Raw genomic sequence first — 22,977 nt, forward strand, 5'->3', positions numbered from 1 at the left:
AGAAATATCCAAAAACAGTGCAATGTTTACAACAAAATATATCAGCATTGTCAATAAGGGAACACCTAAGCAACACTAATAAAATCGCTCACTTTCACTATTCCACATATATTGTATTGCCATTTCAACAAGTCTAGAAACAGCACACATTTATACTAATGGATTTTGCCAAACATATTACTTTAAACATTGGTCCCTAAATGTAACTAAGATTTAAGAAAAAAAAATCATAGCAGTACTTAACTTACCCATATAGTCCCCAAGAAAGACCACAAAGAAAGGCGTGACAAGGTCATTAATACCCTGAACATATCCACTGGCTGGATGTCGAATGGCCCATATAAATAAAATTCTTTCGAAAACCTGGCAAACACAAGAAAAAAAAAACATTTATCAAATCTTAGTAATTACACTCTCAAAAATATTGCATGCGCAGGTTTATGAAAATAACAGTTCTTAGAATAATCATGTCAATTTTATTAGTCTTGGTATTCTAAACATTTGGAACTGTTTGCCTTTGAAGGCTGTCTGCTTTCCAGTCGCTATAAAAAAAAACCCCTTATATTATTCAAACTCCCATTATGCAATCCACTTTAAGAATGCAGCTGTATCAAATCTGTACATTAGTAATGACTTTATCCTTATTCTCTTATTCTACCATATTTTGTTTTTCAATGAGTTTTTATTATGTTAAATACATCAGACTTTGAATATTGGGACTTTTGCAGTTTGTTTCAACAAAATTTCAGTTAAAATAATATACAGTTTACTTTTATTATAAACATGTTAGACTTTGCGACTACCTCCTCACCACCAACTTTGCTTACCTATCTTGCCTTTTAGGGGGGGATCTTTTAAGATGGGAAGCATTGCTATTGCAGATAGAGCAAAGGTACTCTCTGCAAAGATGCACATTTCCACTTCCAGTTTAAAAAGACAATTCTCTCTTATAGTTAATAAGGCTGAGGCATGGTTCTCTTATACTGCATTGTTTTAACAACGCACTCCAATCAGTGTGTCCAGTGCTCAGCTTTTAACAGGACAATTAAGAACCACAGTCACTACTTGCTTTACCGGATTCAACCCCATAACTTTTTTTTTTGCCAAATTAGAATTTATGTGGTTAAAGATTCTCAACTAGCCTGGTGATAACCTTCAATGGCTGCTGCTGAGCAGGGTTATCTAATAAATCAAAATTTTGACAAACAGATATCAGGTTTGGTAAATGTGTTCATTTATTAAAAACATTCCTGACTGTCAGTAACATTTTCCATTAGGATGCCACAGTTTGATATTTAAGTGAGTCCCTATGAAAAATTAATTTAGGACAGGTAAATACAATAACATTTTTTCACCTGGCTGGTAAAATCATACTTGGTACCAAAGTATTATAGGCAAGATAACAGCAATAGGGAGATAGCATTTTTTCCAGAAAACCTATGTGGGAGGCAAGGCACATATCCACCTTTTTATGGGATCCACTTAAACAATGGATTAAGTTGAACATCTTTTTGTAACAGGTCTAATGTATTCAATTTTACTATAAAAATGAATTTTTATATTTTATCTCTGCTAATAAGATGTTATGCAAATAATAGGCCTAACATACTGTGTTTCTAAAAAACTAAATCAAATTGACATAAATAAAGAACAAAATGCAGTGCTGACACTGCTTAGATGTCAATGAACTGCCAGTTTCTTATACAACTGTCTCTAGTTTTATCATTTTACCTTTTTATACAAATAAAGTCATAACAGCAGTTACAATATTTTTCCATCTTCAAATGTAAAATTGAGCTAAATATCTGAAACCATGATTCCAAAATAAAATACACAATCTTATGCATTATTCAGTGAAATGCATTATGTTTAACATTCCATGGTGTGTGGAAAAGAGATAACACGTTCTTTCTGTATTACATTTCCAAAAGTGTCCCCTGACTTACAGGGGTATTTCATATTTGAATGATACTGTAATGAAGTACTCATACTGATTTGCATTAGCTTTCTGTTTGAAATGTCAGGCCAGTTCGACATTGATCCAGTAAAATATTAACAACAAATAACTTTCTATTTAAAGTGTAATATGCTACCAGTAAACTGCAAAGTTCTTTCTCTACAGGGGTTCTGCCTAAATTACAAAGTGTCTGTGGATTTAAGCACATAATAGGCGCTTTGCACAAATACAGCCAAAGAAATATGTATATTTCCTCCTGCAAGAGGTAAGCTTACTCTTCACAAAATATTGGGTCATTTCTGGAGACCTTTAAAAAACAAGAACATGAAGAATACAAAACCAACAACGAAAAAAGTATTACTGAAAAATAAAATAAACAGATACTTGAATCAGTTGATTTAGCTAGAGCTTTAAAAATACTAAAAGGTACGAAACTCAGTATATGATTGTTTTTTATTATTTGCTCTGTCCTCTAGCACTAAAATGACAACTAGGCTTAATTTTCTAGAATACTATATTTTGTGACATTCAGGTAGCTAAGACCATAGCCACAGCACAGAGTAAGCACAGAAATGGAGTCTGACATCACCTTTACATGTTCAATGCAGCTTGGCTGGCTTTTTTAAGAACAAAAGCACTCTTCACATAGGATTAGCCATCCCAATTCACCATCCACATTGGTGAACACAATAACACAAATTTTCCAGCACTTACAGCTGTAATTTTGTACACAAGTCCCAGAATCCTTTGTTGGACCCACAGTCTCTTGGGAGGGTTTTCGCTCTTCCTCTCTCCAACTCAGTGACACACACCTCCTTCCTGCACATGCAGTTTTCACGGGCCACTCACCCTCCTCCAGCTCAAGGAGGTTTCCAGGGGGAAGCCCTGAGGAGTAGTCCCACATCTCTTTTTATCTGCAGCTCACCTGCAGCCTAATTACCTAGCTACCTATAACTGGGCAGCTGAAAACAATTCATGGAGCAAGGAATGGAAGTTTCACCCTGCTCTCTACCATTCACTTCCGGGACCCATTATCCAGCTTTTCCTAAGCCTGAACACAAATACAGCCATGCTTTCCCTGGAGTTCACTATTTGCTAGCATTATACTGGTGAAATACTCACAAACGCTTGGTCTTTTTAACAACACCTCTTACATATCCCCCCCCCAGTTACACAACACAGGGCGGCATCATTACTAAATTCTCCGTTCTTTCAAGTTCTTGTTAAGAATGGAGACACTCATCAAGGAGGTACACGCTCAGGATTTAGTAGTACAGACTTTATTGGCGGATTTCAACAGAAGCCATTACCTGCTGCACTCACAGTCTGTAAAAACAAGTCTTTTCCAGCCAACTCTTGCACAAGTCAAAATAGTGAGCAGTAACCCATAGCAACCAATAAGATGTTTGCTTTTAAGCAGGTGACCAGTAAATCCTACCTGCTGATTGGTTGCTATGGATTACTGCTCCTGGGCAAACTTAAAGCCTTTTATTTCATAACCCCCATAGTGTATAAAGTACTCCCTTGATCTTTACTAAATAGTTAGGTCTCCTTCTATAATGAAGATAAAATATGTATTTATTTATAAGTGTAATATCTAGCACATCACATACATTTTCTGTTGAAAACAGGCAATTTAGGCATATCTTAGATATTTCATAGGCCTTACAAACTGAGGTGAGTGACTATAAAGTTTCTCAAGCTATGCAAAGGCATGCCTTGCAGCCAAAGTGATTGACATTTTCATCAGTTGAAAACCCACACATTTTAAAAACTTGTAGCAGTTAAAACACAATGACTGATACAATCACAGAGCTGCAAGACACTACATATTCATACCTCTTTTCTTTACAACAAGCAAATCTAAGTTAAGTGCACTATACATGGCATGCTATAAAACATGTGCAAAATTTGAAATAGACTGTGACTTTTGGTATCATTTACCCTTCAGATTTTAGCTGAATTTAAATAGTTGAAGTTAGCATACCTCGTGCTTTTAGTACAGTTTTCCTGGTGACTGCTCCTCTATCTCTATCTAATATCTACATAAATGACTTAGATTGAATAGCATTAATTCACAACCTACAATCATAAGCGGATTTTAATGAAGGCCTCTGTGAATTAAGTTTAACTAGCCTGCTGCATTATAATACACAAGTATCTAACTGATAAACATGAGGGAGACAGCAGGTGAAATACTTACAGCACATTAGCAAGGCACTGTCAGTGTTCTATGGGGAGTCTTAGGATGTGCATGTAGAATACTGTAATATTCCATTTTTATTGTACTAGGAAGCAGGGCAGGCATCAGCAGCAGATTCTGAGTTTAGACCACCCAGCAGAGGGAAGGACCACATGGAGAAATCACAGAGCAGGGAAACTCATGTAGAGACCAGGAGAAGGTGTGTAGTATAACTTATAATAATCACACAGATATTTGTTTATTTAACTTAGCGGCTATGCTACAGATAGGATTTTTATAGTAAATGGGAGCTGAATAGTTTGCAATTAGTGGTTTTACATGAGTGTAAGCAAGCCTTGATTTATATATATATATATATATATATTAACATGCAGAGCCATGGCGCTACACAGAGAAAAATCTGTGGTCAAGATTTTTTGGTACTGCATGGGTATTGCTAGGAAATGATAGTTTGGGTCATCTGTGCAAGAGAACTGCCTAGTTGGAGTGGTTATTGCTAGGGGCTGAAGCTGACAATGGCTGGGCTTGCTGAGATCTAATAGAAAAAGCTAAAAGTGTGGGGACAGGAAAAATGACATATTGGGAGTTGATTGTAAGGTACCTGTTGGTATAGAATCCATATAATATCTAATATTAGGTGCTTATAGAGAGGATAGCTATAGGACTGAATGGAGTTGAAAAAAATCCAACTTTAATGAACCAACAACTTTATAAAAATAAATGTTTTTTTCTGTTATCCTGCACTGCTACAAACAGCAATTGTGCTTTAGTAGTATAATGTTATCAAAATGCGTGTGACAAAACTACTGTTGGTAAGTCTATTGTGTGGACAGTCATTGCTTATAGATACTTAACATTTTTTAGCCTACCCAAACAAAAAAAAAAAAAAAAAAATAGCCATCCGCCTATGTCTACAATTGTAGCATACAATATCCACTGAAATAGGACAAATTCAATCTAAAAAAAAATGTTAGCTTCAGTCCTGAACTCCCTCATAGATTCATCAGAGATTTCTTAAGAAAACATAAATTAAGAGTACATTTTGGGCTATGGCAAGTCACACTAGTGCAGCACCACAATCAGACAACTAATCATTCATCTGCTTTCTGTATAACTTTAATAAATATTAGCTGATTGGTTGCTATTTGGTTACAGCAAAAATGCAAAAATGGTCATTGTTACTAAATAATAACCAATATTGATCTTACCTTATTTGCTGAGATGTCTAGACCATTGTTACTCAACAAGTGGCTCATGAGCAACATGTTGTTCATCTACCCTTTAAATGCTGCTCCTAGTGGCCTCAAAGCAGGTGCTTATTTTTGAATTCTTGGCTTGGAGACAAGTTTTGGTTGCATAAAAACGAGGTGCACTGCCAAACAGTGCCTCTTGTGATAATGGCACTCCCTGGAACTATTTTCATGCTTGTGTTGCTCCCCAACTCTTGTTACATTCGACTCACAGGAAAAAAGGTTGGGCCCCCAGTCTAGACTAATAGGTTACATCTACATAATAAGGATATATGCTTTGGAAAAAAAGAGAAAGATATTGACCTGCATTTACTATAAATGGCTAACGCACTAAAAAAAAGGAAGCACTGAATAATATTCCTATAGATGTTTCATATATAGTAGGTGAGTGAGGCAGACTGATGCAATGGAAGAAGAATGAAAGCATAGTGGCTGAAAGCAGGAGCAAGTCTGGAGTTCAGGGGACACTACAGATAAATGAAATATAACTTTCAAGTACATTTACAGTAGTTTTGATGTAAAAATTGTTGGATGTAATGTTACAAAAGAACTTTAATATTAAAACTTCATCTTTTTTCCCCACTCAAAAGGTCACTTAAATACTTTTCTAAGTTGGACAAAGCAGACAAGTTAAACATAGAACTAGCAGAGAAATGCAAGTTTCATAATATTGTACTACTAACTTCTAAAACAGAAAATAAACAGAAATACGTTTATATATATATATATATACACACAAAGCTTAACATACAGAACATATGATTAACTGCCTTTTTAAATGTTTCTGAAAGTTTGGTCATTCTCTGACTGGCCTGTAATATAGGTAAAATAAAAAACAATTGCAAATTATAGTCATACGATGAACTCTAATAACAATTGTGTTGAGCTCTCTTCCCTGAAGTAGAAAGCATGAGGCACATTAGCTCCTGTAGAGCACTTGCGACACTTGAGTCCTTAAAGTTAGTGCTGGAGACCCATTACAGCAATAGTAAACATAGAATCTTAAATATACTGTTATAAATACATCGGTTTTTTAACAAAAAAAACGAAAAAAAAACCTGGAATACAGTGCTCTATTTTTTTTTGTGCAAGATGAGAATATAACAAAGGATTTTTTTCTTTTTGCCACCCCAGTGCTTCTTTGGTTGTGTTTATAAGATAATGGAGCAGCTAAAAGGTGAATTTTCATCCAAGCTTATTTAGCAAACCACAGCAGTTGCTATTGCAGTATTTCCCTATATTTTGCACCATTGGTTACACAGGTATGGGATCACTTATCACGTATCCAGAATGCTCTGAATTAGAGGAAGGCCATCTCCCATAGTCAATTTAAGACAAAAAAATCCTTTTTCTCTGTAATAATAAAACAGTACCTTGTACTTGGTCCTAACTGAGATGCATTCATCCATATTGATGGGGTTATTTAAAGTCTAAATTATTAAAGGGATACTGTCATGGGAAAAATGGGAAGATTTTTTTATAGCAGAAGATAAAGAAGCAGGGCTGACCGGCACTCAAACGGATCTACGTGTTTCACACCCTTCAGGGTGCTTAATCATGGGCCCATGATTAAGCACTCTGAATGGTGTGAAACGCGTAGGGTGGATGGAGATGAAGCCATAACTTTTAATTTTTCTACTAATAAATTTATCTTTTAACTGAATATCTCTCGTCTTGTGGATCCGTTTGAGTGCCTGTCAGCCCTGCTTCTTTATCTTCTGCTGTATCGCTCCCCGAAGCTGCGGGTCTGAGGCTGGTGCACCCGGACCACTTTCACTGTTTGGTGAGTAACTTTACAACTAATTCTGGAGCACCTTGTCGTCCTCTAACCATTTGAAAAGATTTTTTTATATTCAATTTTGAAATCTGACATGGGGCTAGACATTTTGTAAATTTCCCAGCTGCCCCTGGTCATGTGACTTCTGCCTGCACTTTAGGAGAGAAATGCTTTCTGGCAGGCTACTGTTTTTCCATCTCAATGTAACTGAATGTGTCTCAGTGAGACATGGGTTTTTACCACTGAGTGCTGTTCTTAGATCTACCAGTCAGCTGTTATATTGTGTTAGGGAGCTGCTATCTGGTTACCTTCCCATTGTTCTTTTGTTTGGCTGCTGGGGGGAAAAAAGGAGGGGGTGATATCACTCGCCAAACGAGCGGATCTCCCTCCGATATGCCCACCTTGAGGTGGGCAATATCGGGCTGATCTGATCGTGGGCCCTATCAACGAACAGATGCGGCCGCGATCCGACGGGATTTTTAGTCCCATCCGATCGAGATCTGGCCGACTTTCGGACAGATCTCGATCGGGGAAGCCCGTCGGGGGCCCCCATACACGGGTCAATAAGCTGCCGAATCTGTCTGTCGGCAGCTTTTATCGGCCCGTGTATGGCCACCTTAACTTGCAGTACAGCAGTAAAGAGTGATTGAAGTTTATCAGAGCACAAGTCACATGACTTGGGGCAGCTGGGAAATTGACAATATGTCTAGCCCCATGCCAGATTTCAAAATTGAATATAAAAAAATCTGTTTGCTCTTTTGAGAAATAGATTTCAGTGCAGAATTTTGCTGGAGTAGCACTATTAACTGATTCATTTTGAAAAAAAAAAATGTTTCCCATGACAGCATACCTTTAAAACAGATGTAAGGTATAGTGATGCACATTACAGAAAGACTCCTTATCCAGAAATCCCCAGGTCCTGAGCATTCTGCATAATACATACCATACCTGTACAAAATGCCCAGTCAATGCTGATTAACAGCAGATCCACCGCATTTCCACACCAGTTCAGAGTCAGCCATATCAAGACTTCTTCACACTATAGGCATGTATGGAAGTGTGGCACAATAGTAGCCATTGATTAAATAAATAAGCAAACTTTTATTTTAAAATCCCTAAAAAAAACTCTAAAACAGACCACAAAATGAAATAGATATCTCCCTACACTAAGAGACCGAGTTATTATGCAGTATATTCTGGATCTTCCCCTTTAATATCCAACCCAACAATCCTTGTTTCTCCTCGAGTAAATAATACAGGAATGCAGTTTACAGAGGAATAATGGTGTAAAAAGCTATGTAACTACTAACTTATTAAGATGTGTGATATTTTACACCATGAGAACGCAGAATTTTCCCCTGTTATTTTACACTGCTTCAGACCTAGCAAGTCGTGGCGGAAGTTGCTCAAAGAAAAATCATATAATAAAAATTACTCAATTTTTAAAAGGTGATGCCTGGTGATATGTGGCTAATTATTCTGACGTTTTTATGCCACATAATAAATCTCCCCCTATTCCTGATGTCCTTTGTAAGATAGTAGTTGAAACTTGCTTTGAAAGACAGTTCTAACTGTGATCTAGATGTCTTACAACAGCCCACATGTCCTGCTTTTTTTGCTTTTCCAGGCTATAAAGTGTTGTGCCCCTGTTCGCTACAGAGAGTACTGTGCTATTAATCAGTCTAAGGGAGTCATCTTCATCTCAAATCAGTCTTTCTTCTCAGCATGCAGTTCTATAGTGGGACAAACAATTCGTTCAGTTTGTGCCCTAAACATATCTTAGTTAAATGGATGCAGTGACTATACATCCATATTATTACAATAATCTACAAGAGTCTGTCCTATCAAACATAAATTACCATTAAAGAAAACAAAAGCTCTTGTTTTAGAGTTTTTTCAGAAAATAAGATTATGACTTGAAGCCATTGGCACAACTACAAAACAGAAAATAATGACTATTAAATACATGCATATTTCAATAATAAGATTGGTTTAGATTTTCATCAACCATAACAAAGGCTGATGTCTCTGTCAGTCATAAACTGATGAGATCATATTTATTTGTCTTTGAAATAATAAATATTTGAATCTGTTCAATCTTGTGTGAAGTGCTATTTCTGGTAATTACTTGCCTCATGCATTCATTAACATTCTAGGAAGCCTTAATCTTTCAAAAGCTCTGTGAAATCCACAGTCCATCTGGTAAATGCTGAGACTATCATAGTACATATCAAATAAGCTGACTCAAAGCACTAAATGCATAGGTGTAATGGAAGATGGTGAACTTACCCCACGCGATGTCCAAGATGGCGACCTCCTACTCCACCATGCGGTTCTTCCTGGTCGCAATGTGACGGCGTCAGAAACGAGTCGCTCCCGGATTGGTCGCTGGCGACGGAATGGACGCCGGCGTCAGAATGTGCGTCGGCGTCAGGACGCTAACGTGAGGACGCCGGCGTCAGCGTCATGACGTCATCGCGTCAAGTTTTGGCGCCAACTTTGGACTATTTATTCCTGTCTGCCCTTTACCCCCTTGCCCAATTATAGGTCTATCTTGCATAGTTCCTGGGTGTGATTTACTGCTTTCTGATTATCTGTGTACCGACTTCTTGCCTGTTTAACGACTCTGATCCTTGCTGCCTGTATTTGACCATTTGCCTGTTTTCGACCATCCTCTTGATAAATCCTTTTGTACCGCGAACTTGATGTTATTGCCTCCTCCTTGGTCCGCACTACATCGGAGCCTTCGGGCCCTGACAGTATAATTGGGCCATGGACCCCTCGGAGGAGCCTCAAGTTCCAACCGATGTCGGCAGAGCCGTTCGTGGATTGGCTTCTCGCATGCACTCCTATGAAGCCCAGCAAACCCACTTCGGCCAGGCACTAGAAGCAATCTTGGAGAAGCTGTCTGCCTTATCTCCTGTGGCTCCAGTTCCTATGCCAGTTCCTGCAACCCCGCTCCAGGTTTCCGAGCCTCACATCCCTGCACCTCCTCTCTACAGCGGTGATCCGGAATCATGCCGTGGTTTCATCAACCAGTGTGAAATCCAGTTCACCCTGCTTCCAGGTCAGTTCATCTCGGAGCGAGCAAAGGTGGGCTATATTATCACCCGCCTGCAAGGGAAAGCTCTGGAGTGGGCTTCTCCTCTTTGGGAGAAGGAGGATCCGGTAATCGATGATGCCAGGGCCTTCATCCGGGACCTTCGCACAGTATTCGATGCTCCTGGTCGGGCTACTGTACTTCTGCCTCCGCCCGTTTATTCCAGCTGCAGCAAGGGACTCGTTCAGTTCCTGAATATGCCATTGAGTTCCGAACTCTCGTGGCAGAAACTTCGTGGAATAACGATGGATACCATGCTGCCTTTTACAACGGTCTGGCGATGCGCATCAAGAACGATCTCGTATCCCGTGAGATTCCTCCTCGATGGGAAGACCTTGTTGCGTTGGCTGTAAAGGTTGACACCCTACAGAGGGAGTTCCAAGTCGAACTTGACAGGGATCGTGCTAGGAAGTTTTCCAGGTTTCAACACACCCTGGCTCCACGCTTCCAAAGACCCCTACTCCCCAGTACGGCTTCTAATCTTCTTCCTCCTCCTCCTGTGACACCTGCTACTTCTTCTTTGCCATCTGAAGAACCAATGCAGATCGGTCGGGCACGCCTTTCCGAACAGGAGAAGCTACGGAGAAGGGATGCTGGGTTATGCCTCTACTGTGGGGGAAAAGCTCACTTCGCCCAAGAATGCCCAGTGAAGCCGGGAAACTCCAAAACCTAGGTAAGCTTGGGGAGACTTACCTGGGTGGAATTTGTTCTTCTCCCCATCCATCTGCTCAACGTTTTCTTCTTCCTGTTCAAATCCAGTTCGGCTCCAAGAAGATTTCTTCTCAGGCCTTCCTCGATTCTGGTGCTGCAGGCAACTTCATGGATCGTTCCTTTGCTGACAACCATGTCATTCCACTGCAACCTTTGGCAACCCCTCTTCGTGTCCTGGCGATTGATGATTGTCCCCTTTCTTCTGCCATCATCTCGCAGTCTACTCAGGAACTTTCCTTCAAGGTGGGCACTATGCATTTGAAGAGACTGTCTTTTCTTCTTATTGATTGCCCTTCAACTCCTGTGGTCCTGGGATTGCCTTGGCTGTGTGTTCATAATCCAGTTATTGATTGGTCCATCTCACAAATATCACGTTGGAGTCCATTTTGTGTGCACAACTGTTTGCCTGCTGCCCCTGTCATCAAAGTTTCTTCAGTGTCTTCGAATTCTTCTCTTCCTCCTGTATACCAAGCCTTTTCCGATGTCTTTGATAAAAAGTCCGCTGAGACTCTCCCACCTCATCGCCCCTATGATTGTCCTATTGAACTTTTACCCGGTTCAATGCCTCCTCGAGGCCGCACTTATCCGCTTTCTCCCTCTGAAACTTCTGCTATGAAGTCCTATATCCAGGAGAATCTGAAAAGAGGGTTCATTCGTCCTTCTACCTCCCCTGCTGGAGCAGGATTCTTCTTTGTTGAAAAGAAAGACGGAAGTTTGCGGCCCTGCATTGACTACAGGGGGTTAAATAAAATCACCGTAAAGAACAGATATCCCCTTCCTCTCATCTCTGAACTTTTTGATCAGCTCAAGGGGGCTAGTTTCTTTACCAAGTTGGATCTACGTGGGGCCTACAATCTCATTCGGATTCGCGAGTGAGATGAATGGAAGACCGCTTTTAATACTCGTGATGGCCATTACGAGTATCTCGTCATGCCTTTCGGCCTTTGCAATGCTCCTGTGGTCTTCCAAGAATTGGTTAATGATATTTTTCGTGATCTTTTGGGACAGTGTGTGGTCGTGTACCTAGACGACATTCTTATTTTTTCCAGAAACCTTTCCGATAATCGTTGTCAAGTACGTGAAGTTCTTTCCAGATTGAGGAAAAACAATCTCTTCGCCAAGCTGGAAAAATGCACCTTCGAAGTTTCTTCTATTCCTTTTCTTGGCTACATCATTTCTCCTCAAGGTTTTAAGATGGATCCCGCCAAAGTTTCTGCAATTTTGGATTGGCCCCTTCCCATGAGCGTTAAGGCAGTCCAGAGGTTTATTGGCTTCGCCAACTATTATAGACAATTTATCAAAAACTTCTCTTCCAAGATCCATCCAATTCTGGCCTTGATCCGTAAAGGGAATAAACCTCAACACTGGCCTCCTCTAGCTCTCGAAGCCTTCAAGACCCTCAAGGAAGCCTTTTCTTCTGCCCCTATTCTTCGACATCCTGAACCCTTACAACCCTTCTTCATTGAAGTCGATGCCTCCGATGTGGGTGCCGGTGCTGTTCTGTCCCAAAGATCTTCCTCTGACGGGAAACTCCACCCGTGTGCTTTTTTCTCTAAAAAATTTTCTTCCCCTGAGCAGAACTATGATGTAGGCAATCGGGAGTTACTTGCCGTTAAGTTGGCCTTGGAAGAATGGAGACATTTGCTTGAGGGTTCTTCTATTCCTGTGACTATCTTCACCGACCACAAGAACCTTGAGTTTATTCAATCCCTCAAGCGCCTCAATCCCCGGCAAGCCAGGTGGGCACTTTTCTTCTCCCGTTTTAATTTTATTATCACTTTTCGTCCTGGCTCCAGAAACAGGAAGGCTGACGCTCTGTCCAGAAGCTTTGCCCCTGAAGATTCCTGTCCTGAAGATCCTGTACCCATTGTACCTTCTACCAAGATTATCGCCGCCATATTTCCCTCCTGTGCCTCTCAGTTACTTTCTGCTCAGTCTTCGGCTCCTGCAGAGACCCCTCCTGGTGTTGCTTTTGTCCCTCCGGAATTTCGTCATGACATCTTATCTCAAGCTCACAGTTCCAAACAGGCTGGCCATCCTGGGATTAAGAAGACAACTGAACTCTTGTCCCGTTTGCTCTGGTGGCCGTCCCTAAGGAAGGATGTCAAAGACTTTGTTTTGTCCTGTTCCACCTGTGCTGTTTCCAAGTCCGGACATTCTCCTCCCAAGGGTTTACTCTTGCCTCTTCCCATTCCATCTCGTCCTTGGACTCATTTGGCGATGGATTTCATTGTCGATCTCCCTGTTTCATCTGGCCACACTGTCATCTGGGTGGTGATCGACAGATTCAGCAAAATGGCTCACTTCACGCCCCTCCGGAAACTGCCTTCTGCTCCTGAACTCTCTGGACTTTTCATCAAACATATATTCCGTCTTCATGGTTTTCCTACCGAGATTGTGTCCGATCGGGGGTCCCAGTTTATTTCCAAGTTTTGGAGGTCTCTTTGCAAAGCCCTTAACATTTCTCTTCAATTTTCTTCCGCCTACCACCCACAGTCGAATGGAGCCGCTGAACGAGTTAATCAGGCCTTGGAACAGTTTCTTCGTTGTCATGTGTCCTTGTGCCAGGATGATTGGTCGGATCTCCTTCCCTGGGCTGAATTTGCCCACAACAACGCCCTGCATTCTTCTTCCCAGAACTCTCCTTTCTTCTGTGTTTATGGTCTCAATCCTTTGGCATTTTCTCAGGATCTTCTTCTTACCAATGTACCTGCGGCCAATGACCAAGCTGCTCACATGTTGGCTATTTGGCATGCTACTGCGGCAAACTTGGAGAAGAGTTCCCTGGCGCAGAAAAAGTTTGCTGACAAGAGAAGGATTTCTTCCCCTCCATACAGTCCCGGTGATAAAGTTTTTCTTTCCACACGCAACATTCGTCTCAAGATTCCTACACCCAAGCTTGGTCCTAGATTCATCGGTCCCTTCCCTATCATCGAAATCATCAATCCTGTGGCTGTTCGTCTTCAACTTCCTCCTGAATTGCGGATACCCAATGTTTTTCATGTGTCCCTGCTTAAACCTGCCATGTCTTGTTCTTCTTCTTCTTCTTCTTCCCCAGCTCCTGTTTTGGTTGACGATCACAAGGAATTTGAAGTCAAAAGAATCCTGGAATCCTGATGGCGACCTCCTACTCCACCATGCGGTTCCTCCTGGTCGCAATGTGACGGCGTCAGAAACGAGTTGCTCCCGGATTGGTCGCCGGTGACGGAATGTGCGTCGGCGTCAGGACGCTAACGTGAGGACGCCGGCGTCAGCGTCATGACGTCATCGCGTCAAGTTTTGGCGCCAACTTTGGACTATTTATTCCTGTCTGCCCTTTACCCCCTTGCCCAATGATAGGTCTATCTTGCATAGTTCCTGGGTGTGATTTACTGCTTTCTGATTATCTGTGTACCGACTTCTTGCCTGTTTAACGACTCTGATCCTTGCTGCCTGTATTTGACCATTTGCCTGTTTTCGACCATCCTCTTGATAAATCCTTTTGTACCGCGAACTTGGTGTTATTGCCTCCTCCTTGGTCCGCACTACATCGGAGCCTTCGGGCCCTGACAATAGGTATTTCATATGTATCACACAGAAAAAAATAATGTGTCAGTCACTAATGCACAGGAAACATGTAAGTAAAACCAATATATACTATGGGGCACATTTACTAAAGAGTGAATTGTTTTTTTGAAAAATATTTGGTAAAAAAAGACAATTCACAGTGACATTGTTTATTTACTAAAAGTCGAGTAACACACTTCATTAGTAAATTAACTTGTCGCTAGAGAAGGTTTCCATTGGCAGGTCTTGTTACTAGATATGAAAAGAATGACCAGCTTGCAGTCTATGAACTGCTACCTCCAACAACCTTTGACTGTAAATCAATCTTCATATCAAACAGGTTTTGTAAGTGACAAATGAGTGTCAATACAAGCTTTTGTTGCCTTTCTGTGAAGCTGGAAATAGCTTGGGCAAATAAAAACACAACATCTTTTTACATTGCTCTAATAGTCTTAAGCAGTTGTAGTTATTTATTTATTCTAGTTATTTAAGATAAAAGGGTGAAGGTTGAACATCCCCATATAAGAAGCTACCTACTGTATACAAAAATAAAATAGCAAAGACTCAAATTACAGAAAAGTAATATGTTACTACCACCCTTTAAAAGTAAGAGCAGATATACTCTACAGAGTATGGAAATAGAGGTAATAATTAGAGTGAGAAAATTAGCCGAGCTGCAACACTCTCAAAGGATTCCTTTCCAGATTTATCAGAAAATGTAGCAAAGTGTCCTCTATTAAAGTCTTTTTATTCAAACCACAGAGTCAGATCTAAAATGTACTGCTACTATCTAGTATTCATAATGTTACAGAAATATCGAATTCATAACAATTTCATCATTAGATCAGCATTCTATGCTCTCTGCCTTAGGGTTACCTTAGAATTTGTTCTTTTATTTCATTCATACAGCAAATGCCATCTCTCAAACACAAGTAAACAGACAGGCTTGTCATACATTGTGCCAAAATTATACCAACATTATAAAAATTTTGTTTTTCAATCTGAGAGTTTAGCTTTAAATACACAGAAGAATATACATGTAAAAAATATGTAATTTATAGCAATAAACTAGTACTGTTTTCCATGAGAAATGAAAATTCAAAGAAAACCAGTCTATAAGGTATCAATGAGTATAAGCGCCAGTTTCCCTATAAAAATTAGCAACTAATGCCATCTAATGCATCTAAAATGGTTAGAATAATAAAATCAAATGTTTAAGTGGTTGCAGTGGTTTAATTAACAAATTTGTACTTTTCAGGATTCTCTTGCTGTACTTTAAGGTTTTGTGCAGCTGCATGCAATTTATCACAGCAGGCTAGACCAACAAACTGGGGGAGCTCACCTTTAAAGGAGAAATAAAGTAAATAATTGCAAATGGCACATGACAGCTCAGAAACCAGCACAATTAGCATCATAATTTAACAATCAGTCCTGTAGCATAAGCTTACATATAAACTTCATTTTCTGCTTGAGGATTTGTGACAACCCCTAAGCTTATATTCTCAAAGATGCCCAAACACACTGTGCATGTCACAGACACTGGTAACAAAATCCAAGATGGGAAACTCCTGTGACACTTTTGAAGGCCTGCATCATTACTACTATAGAAATGCTGACCCTTTAGTATAAAAAATATAGCAGTAAGATTAGTATATAAAACATAGCATTTCTGGCCATATTCATTTTTAGGGTTTGGTTCTTATTGCAGTTAATTTTTGGTATGTAATAGAATGTTCTATTCAAATAAGTTCTTATTCAGCCTATGTTTTTATAGGTTTTTAATTAATCACCTCTACCAAGATTTTCAAATGGGATCCTGTCAGCCATAAACTGTTCTCCTGAGCACTGATAATTTTCAGCAAATAGTCATTTTTCAAGAAAAAAAAATCAAATATTATTATTAGACAGCACCTACCTCTGTAACTACTGGCTGAAGTATTAAGCTCTCTGGGCTCATTCGGGGAACATCTATATGGATCTGCAAATGCAAAGAAAATATTTAAGCTATCATAATCTGATATGCATACAATTTATACATCATGGGGCAGATGTATTAAGGGTCGAATATAGAGGTTAATTAAACCTCGATATTCGACTGGCAAATAAAAATCCTTCGACTTCGAATATCGAAGTCGAAGGATTTTGCGCAATTCGTTCGATCGAACGAATAATCGTTCGAACGAACAATTAAATCCTTCGAATCGAATGATTGAAGGATTTTAATCCATCGCTTGAAGGATTATCCTTCGATCAGAAAAAACTTGGAAAGCCTATGGGGACCTTCGGTAGCTTTTAGGTGGCGAACTAGGGGGTCGAAGTTTTTTCTTAAAGAGACAGTACTTCGACTATCGAATGGTCGAATAGTCGAACGATTTTTAGTTCAAATCGTTCGATTCAAAGTGGTAGTCGAAGGTCAAAGTAGCCCATTCGATGGTCGAAGTAGCCAAAAAAACACTTAGAAATTCGAAGTTTTTGTTCTTCTATTCCTTCACTCGAACTTAGTGAATGGGCCCCCATATGTATTAAAAAGGCTTTAAAGACTATTAGCTACTGTACATAACATTCAATTTGTTTTCTTATATTTTAGAAGGTTTGCAGTTATCACTCAGCATTAAAGGAATTGTTCAGTGTAAAAATAAAAATTGGGTAAATAGATAGTAATGTATAAAGGCTGCAGTGACTGGATGTCTAATATACTAGACAGAACACTACTTCCTGCTTTGCAGCTCTCTTGGTTTCCACTGACTGGTTACCAGTCAGTAATTAGTTACTTGGGGGGGGGGGGACCATGGGTCATAACGGTTTGCTTTTGAATCTAAGCTTCATGCTGTGGATCAATTGCAAACTCCCTTCACTGACTAACTGGAGAGTTAGAGAGCTGAAAGGAAGTTGTGTTCTGTTCTGTTCACTCCAGCCTTTAGAAAATACATTTTTGGATAACTAACTATATTAGAAACATTTTTTATATTGCAAAGCCTATCTATCAGTTTTTATTTTTACACTGAACGATCCTTTAAACACCATTTAATTACTTGGCACAATTTCCTTATTCCTTTTTCAACAGCTTGCATCACTGAATTGGAGTCAACTGCATTAACAGAGGAGTTAAATATCTAGTAACATGCAAAAAGTGTACAAAAGCCAGTATATAGGCTGTACATGCGATTACAATAGACCCCTGTTTGAATAAGGAAAAGGGCACCCTTAAGTGGGTGAACTTGTTTTTTTTACCCACTTAGCAACTTACAAACAAATAGGCATTCATCTCCAATAACTATAGCATGGAATTGAGTGCATGATAGATACATGAAGGCAAAAGATCTGGGCCCACTTAACAAGGGAAAGTCCCACAGTTTTGAAAACACACACAAGAGTATTTGTCAACCCCTATTCTCAGATATAAGGAAACAAGCACTAGACAGTATGGTGATTTTTTTGGGGCAAATATTAGCATCAAGACATTCTTTAAATTGTTTGACTAAAAAGATAAAATATTTAGAGAGCAGTTGTTTTTTCACCTTTTTTTGTATACCCCCATTTTATAGTTAGCATTTATCCACTAAAGTACCTGGACCCAAAGTCTACTTTGGTAAGCACAGACTATTTCTTGATTGTCTATCTTATGAAGTGGCTCAGTAGGTAGCAATGCTGGGGTTCTACGTTTGGGTACTATCTGCAATTCGTTTGTATGTTTTACCTGTGCTTTGTCTGGGTTTCTTGGGCAGATTTACTAAAGGGCTAAGTAGCAAAATAGACTGTCACTAGCGCACTTTCGGGCCCTATAGCCCGGTGCATTTTCGCTCAAATGATCTCTAGTAAAGAGGTCCATACGACCTATATGTACCTGCCCTATTCAAATTGACCTAAGCGTAAGAGAACGAATAAAGTTTCACTCTGCAGAATTGAACACTAGCAAAAAATCGATGAAATGCTTGCGCTGACAAATTAACACTAGTGAAATGTCACATTTTAGATGAGATGGAACCTGTATGGGCAGAAGAGGGACATGACTGTTAGGTAAAGGGGGAGAGAGCAGGGCAGGAAGTATGGCCAGGAGAAAAGGAAAAGGAAGTTTAGAAAGGGGGGAGATAGGGGTACTGGGGATAAATAGGAAAGGCGGGAGAGGGCCCTTCCTTTTCGTACCTGGATTCACAGGTAACACAAGCCCACCCTACCCTCCCATGTTTCGAGATTACACGGGGTAATTGGTAAGTATTCAGGGTAAAGAAAAGGTTTAGTTTATTGTCGCAGCTTTTGGAGGTGGTCCTGGGAAAAAACAGAGAGTTAAAGAAGGAATTATTATGAGTTACGGAAAAAAGTAGGAATAATGGATAATTCGCCAGCTCGGGCATGGGGTCCCCTGGTGCCAAAAATGACAAATACCATCGAGTCGGTGTACTGCGGCTGATGGGTACAACAAAATTCATGAGGGGTGCAGTGGTACGGAAGTACAATGCACATGATAGTAATCCGAGGACCATCTGCCCAAGGCCATCAGGACAGTTTAAAATAGTTAGGGTTAAAAAATAATATGTAATGTTATTAAAATATTGCATATTTGTTAAATATGAATAATATTGATTATGGATTATTGATGTTTGGATGTTTGAGCAGAAGGATTAATAAAGAAGCTGCGGCCATTATTATCCAACAGAAAAAATGGGTGTTTTTTTTAATTTGAAGGAAGGTTCTGTGGGTAAAGCCTCAGCCTTGGTGAGTGTGGTACGTATAAGGTTAACCTCTATTCACCCGAACTCTCCTCTCCAGACCTTAGACGGTCAAGTGAATTGGAGTACTGGTAACGTATTTGTGCCGGGCTAACTGGCGTGAAAGGTGGTGGATCGTTTGCTGTCGAAAATTTGCACTTTAGTGAATTTGCCCCATAGTGTTGTGAATGTCATAGGGACCTTAATCTGTAATCTTCACTGGGTCAGGGACTAATGTGAATTATGTTTAATCCATATAAAAGCCTGTGGAAAAGGGTTGGTGCTATATAAATACCATTAAATAAATTAAATATCAAAAAATAAGTTCACCTTAGTTATGGGTGAATCTGACCTGTTTTGCTTCACCGAAAATTTGCGAAACGACAAAAAAAATGGCAAATTCATTGAAGTCAATGGGCAAAAAAATTTTTGACGTGCAACTATTTTTTCTACTCATTGGAGTCTATGGGCGTTTTTTTGTGGCTAAACCTCAAGCAGAGGAAAGGCTGTTGTTAGCTTGAAACTTTGCTGTTATCTGTCCAAGAAAAGCCCTTTTTCAATAAAGGCTTTTAAAGAAATTTTCCTGTGTGGTGCCGTCTATTTGAAAATTGTACATTATTGAGGGGGAAAACAAAAACAGAAGAAATAGAAAAAATAATATAGTGCAGTATTTTTTAAATTTGTTTGTTACACCCTCAGTGCTTTCTTTATATTTCAATTTGTGTATATCAGCTCAAAAGTGTTTACCATTGGTGAGGTTAATATTAAATAGTCATATTGTGATCACTAAGTGATGAAAATAAAAAATTAAAAATAAAAAATCATGATTTAATAGAACCCACATTTAAATCACGGTGATTTTAACAGTGCTGCAGATGGCATATAATTTTAGTTAAGTGGAAACCAAACCTTTAGGGGCACACTACTCCCGGTGGTATATTATACTCACTAGACATGAGTTAATGCAGGCATTGGATATAATAGATGATCCAGTCCATTTGCAATGTTCTTTTTATACTTACTTGGGCAAAAACAAAGTGACATGTGCAGAAGTGCTTTTATAACTTTAATAAATAATTAAAAATTACACTCACAGATGTTCTCAGTAAAACTGCATATATAACTAATGTAAAAGTCTCCGTGTACTGCTCCTGGTTCCTCAGCGTCCTTTACAGTCCACAAGGGACTGTCCACCAGAGGTTGTAATATATAAGGAGGTTTTGATAGATTCATCTTATCGCTGTAACTATACCAGGTCTTATATGTGGGCCCTATTAAGGGATGATCCCTTGCTGTATTTGGTAGATTCTTAGGTTCTATCCAAAGATAATTTAACATAGATATATCAAGACACATTTGTTCCAGTTCCACCCAGTCCTTTTTCATGTCCCTTAATGTCCATGCTTTTATACAAACTAGGTGAATTGAAAGATAGTATAATTGGGCATCTGGCAAGGCTAAGCCCCCCCCCCCATCTTTCAGCAGTATAAGTTGTCTATATTGAATCCTGGAGGGTTTGCCTGCCCATACAAATTTCAAAAAGACTGTAAATAATATAACAGTTTTGGCATTAGCGTCATTTTTATTGCTTGTATTCTTCTAAACCAGGATAAATTCAGTTTGTTTCATCTATCCACCATTTACTGCACTGCTCCTAATAATTCTATAAAATGTATTTTATATAAATCAGACATATTTGTGGTGATATTCACTCCTAAATATCTGATATTGTGTTTCGCCCACTTTGTGAGTGTAATTTTTAATATGTATTAAAGTTATTAAAGTGCTTCTGAACATGTCACTTTGTTTTTGCCCAAGTAAGGCTAAAAAGAAGATTGAGAGCGGAGTCGATCACCTATCATATCCAATGCCTGCATTAACTCAAGTCTTGTGAGTATAATATACCACTGGGAAATATAAGCACTGTGAAAATCATGTGATTTAAAGTGTGTCATCACTAAGGGGCAGATTTACCTAGGGTCGAATTTCGAGGGTTAATTAACCCTCGATATTCGACTGCCGAATTGATATCCTTTGACTTCGAATATCGAAGGATTTAGCGCTATTCCTACTATCGAACGAACGAAGGAATAATCGTTCGATCGAACTATTAAATCCTTCGAATCGAACGATTCAAAGGATTCTAATACATCGATCAAAGGATTTTCCTTCGATCAGAAAATTGTTAGGAAGCCTATGGGGACCTGCCCCATAGGCTAACATTGGCCTCGGTAGGTTTTAGGTGGCGAACTAGAGGGTAGAATAATTTTTTAAAGAGACAGTACTTCGACTATTGAATGGTCGAATAGTCTAACGATTTTTAGTTTGAATCGTTCGATTCGGAGTCGTAGTAGTAGTCGAAGGTCAAAGTAGCCAATTCGATGGTCGAAGTAGCCATATTCGACCATTCGAAATTTGAAGTATTTTTTCTTCTATTCCTTCACTCGAGCTAAGTAAATGGGCCCCGTAGTAATCACCATATGTCTATTTGATATCAACTTCACCAATGGTAAACACTTTTGAGCTGATGCACACGAACTGAAATATAAAAAAAAGCACTAAGGGGCAGATTTATCAAGGGTCGATATGAATTTGAGGGAATTTTCAAAGTAAAAAAATTCGAAATTCAAAGTAATTTTTTGGATACTTCGACCATCAAATAGGATACTACGACTTCGAATTTACTTTGAATTAGATTCGAAGTAAAAATATTCAACCATACGATTCGAAGTACTGTCTCTTTAAAAAAACTTCGACTTCAATACTTAGCCAAATTAAACCTGCCGAAGTGCTATGTTAGCCTATGGGGACCATCTACAACCATTTTCTAAGTCTTTAAACATCTAAGTAAAATCAGAATAAGAACCTGCTTTGAGGTCACTGGGAGCAACATCCAAGGGATTGGTAAGCAACATGTTGCTCGCGAGCTACTGGTTGGGGACCACTGCTCTATAACTATGAAGGTGCACATGATCCAAAGTTGCTTAGTTACACAGTTGATGAGGCTGAGGAAAGACAAATGTAGATCATGTTTCCTGTGTAACCTGTGTAACTTGCAGCAGATCCAGAAGTGTCCCACCAATTTGTCTCAGAGGGGGGGGGGGGGTAGAAATTAACTGTATTAAACTGCATTTAAATATATAATAACATTTTATGTAGGAATCCAGAGGTGTGCTGGTACCGACATTGGGATATGGGATATGGTACTGATATGGGTACTATTATCCAGAATACTATGACCTAGTACTTTCCAGATAAAATATTTTTCTGTAATATGAACTTATTTTGCATTAATCATGGATTACTGATCAACTATTTACTATCAAGTACAAGGTACATATATTATCAATTTTCATATTCTGCAAACACTATCCATGCGGCTTTTCTGTGTATCATGAAAATGCATGATCAAACAAAATATTGTATTCTCTTCACATTGATAGAATTTATAGTTTGGGGAAAATGGAAAATAAAAAAAGTATTTCTATACCTGTCTGTATGTACTCTGATTGGTGTCATCATTCCTGGAACTGTAGTACTGTTCGATAAAGGCAAAATATTCTTTTTGCTTCCTTTTTAATGTGCTTTCTCTTCTTTCCACATTTGCTGGAAGATAACCCTAAATATAAAATAATGCACCATTTTTATTGTGATACATAAAGGAAAGTGAAACAGTAAACTACTGCTGAAAACTCTTAAAAAGAAAATCACTCAAAATTACATTAGG

General features: G+C 39.1%; 1 protein-coding gene across 4 annotated transcripts in view; it reads right to left on the bottom strand.

Moving 5' to 3' along the window:
* LOC108711168 (TBC1 domain family member 22A) overlaps window positions 1-22,977 on the bottom strand; it is a 297,560-nt gene that overhangs the window by 197,934 nt on the left and 76,649 nt on the right. For all 4 annotated transcript variants that reach the window (XM_018252619.2, XM_041586439.1, XM_041586438.1 and 1 more), the window contains exons 6-8: window positions 22,741-22,869; window positions 16,460-16,522; window positions 249-363 (exon numbers count right to left, since the gene is read on the bottom strand). In XM_018252619.2, the coding sequence (XP_018108108.1) occupies window positions 249-363; window positions 16,460-16,522; window positions 22,741-22,869 (307 nt within the window). The remainder of the gene's footprint in view (window positions 1-248; window positions 364-16,459; window positions 16,523-22,740; window positions 22,870-22,977) is intronic.

Source organism: Xenopus laevis, chromosome 3L, assembly GCF_017654675.1.
Source record: "Xenopus laevis strain J_2021 chromosome 3L, Xenopus_laevis_v10.1, whole genome shotgun sequence".
Taxonomy (NCBI): domain Eukaryota; kingdom Metazoa; phylum Chordata; class Amphibia; order Anura; family Pipidae; genus Xenopus; species Xenopus laevis.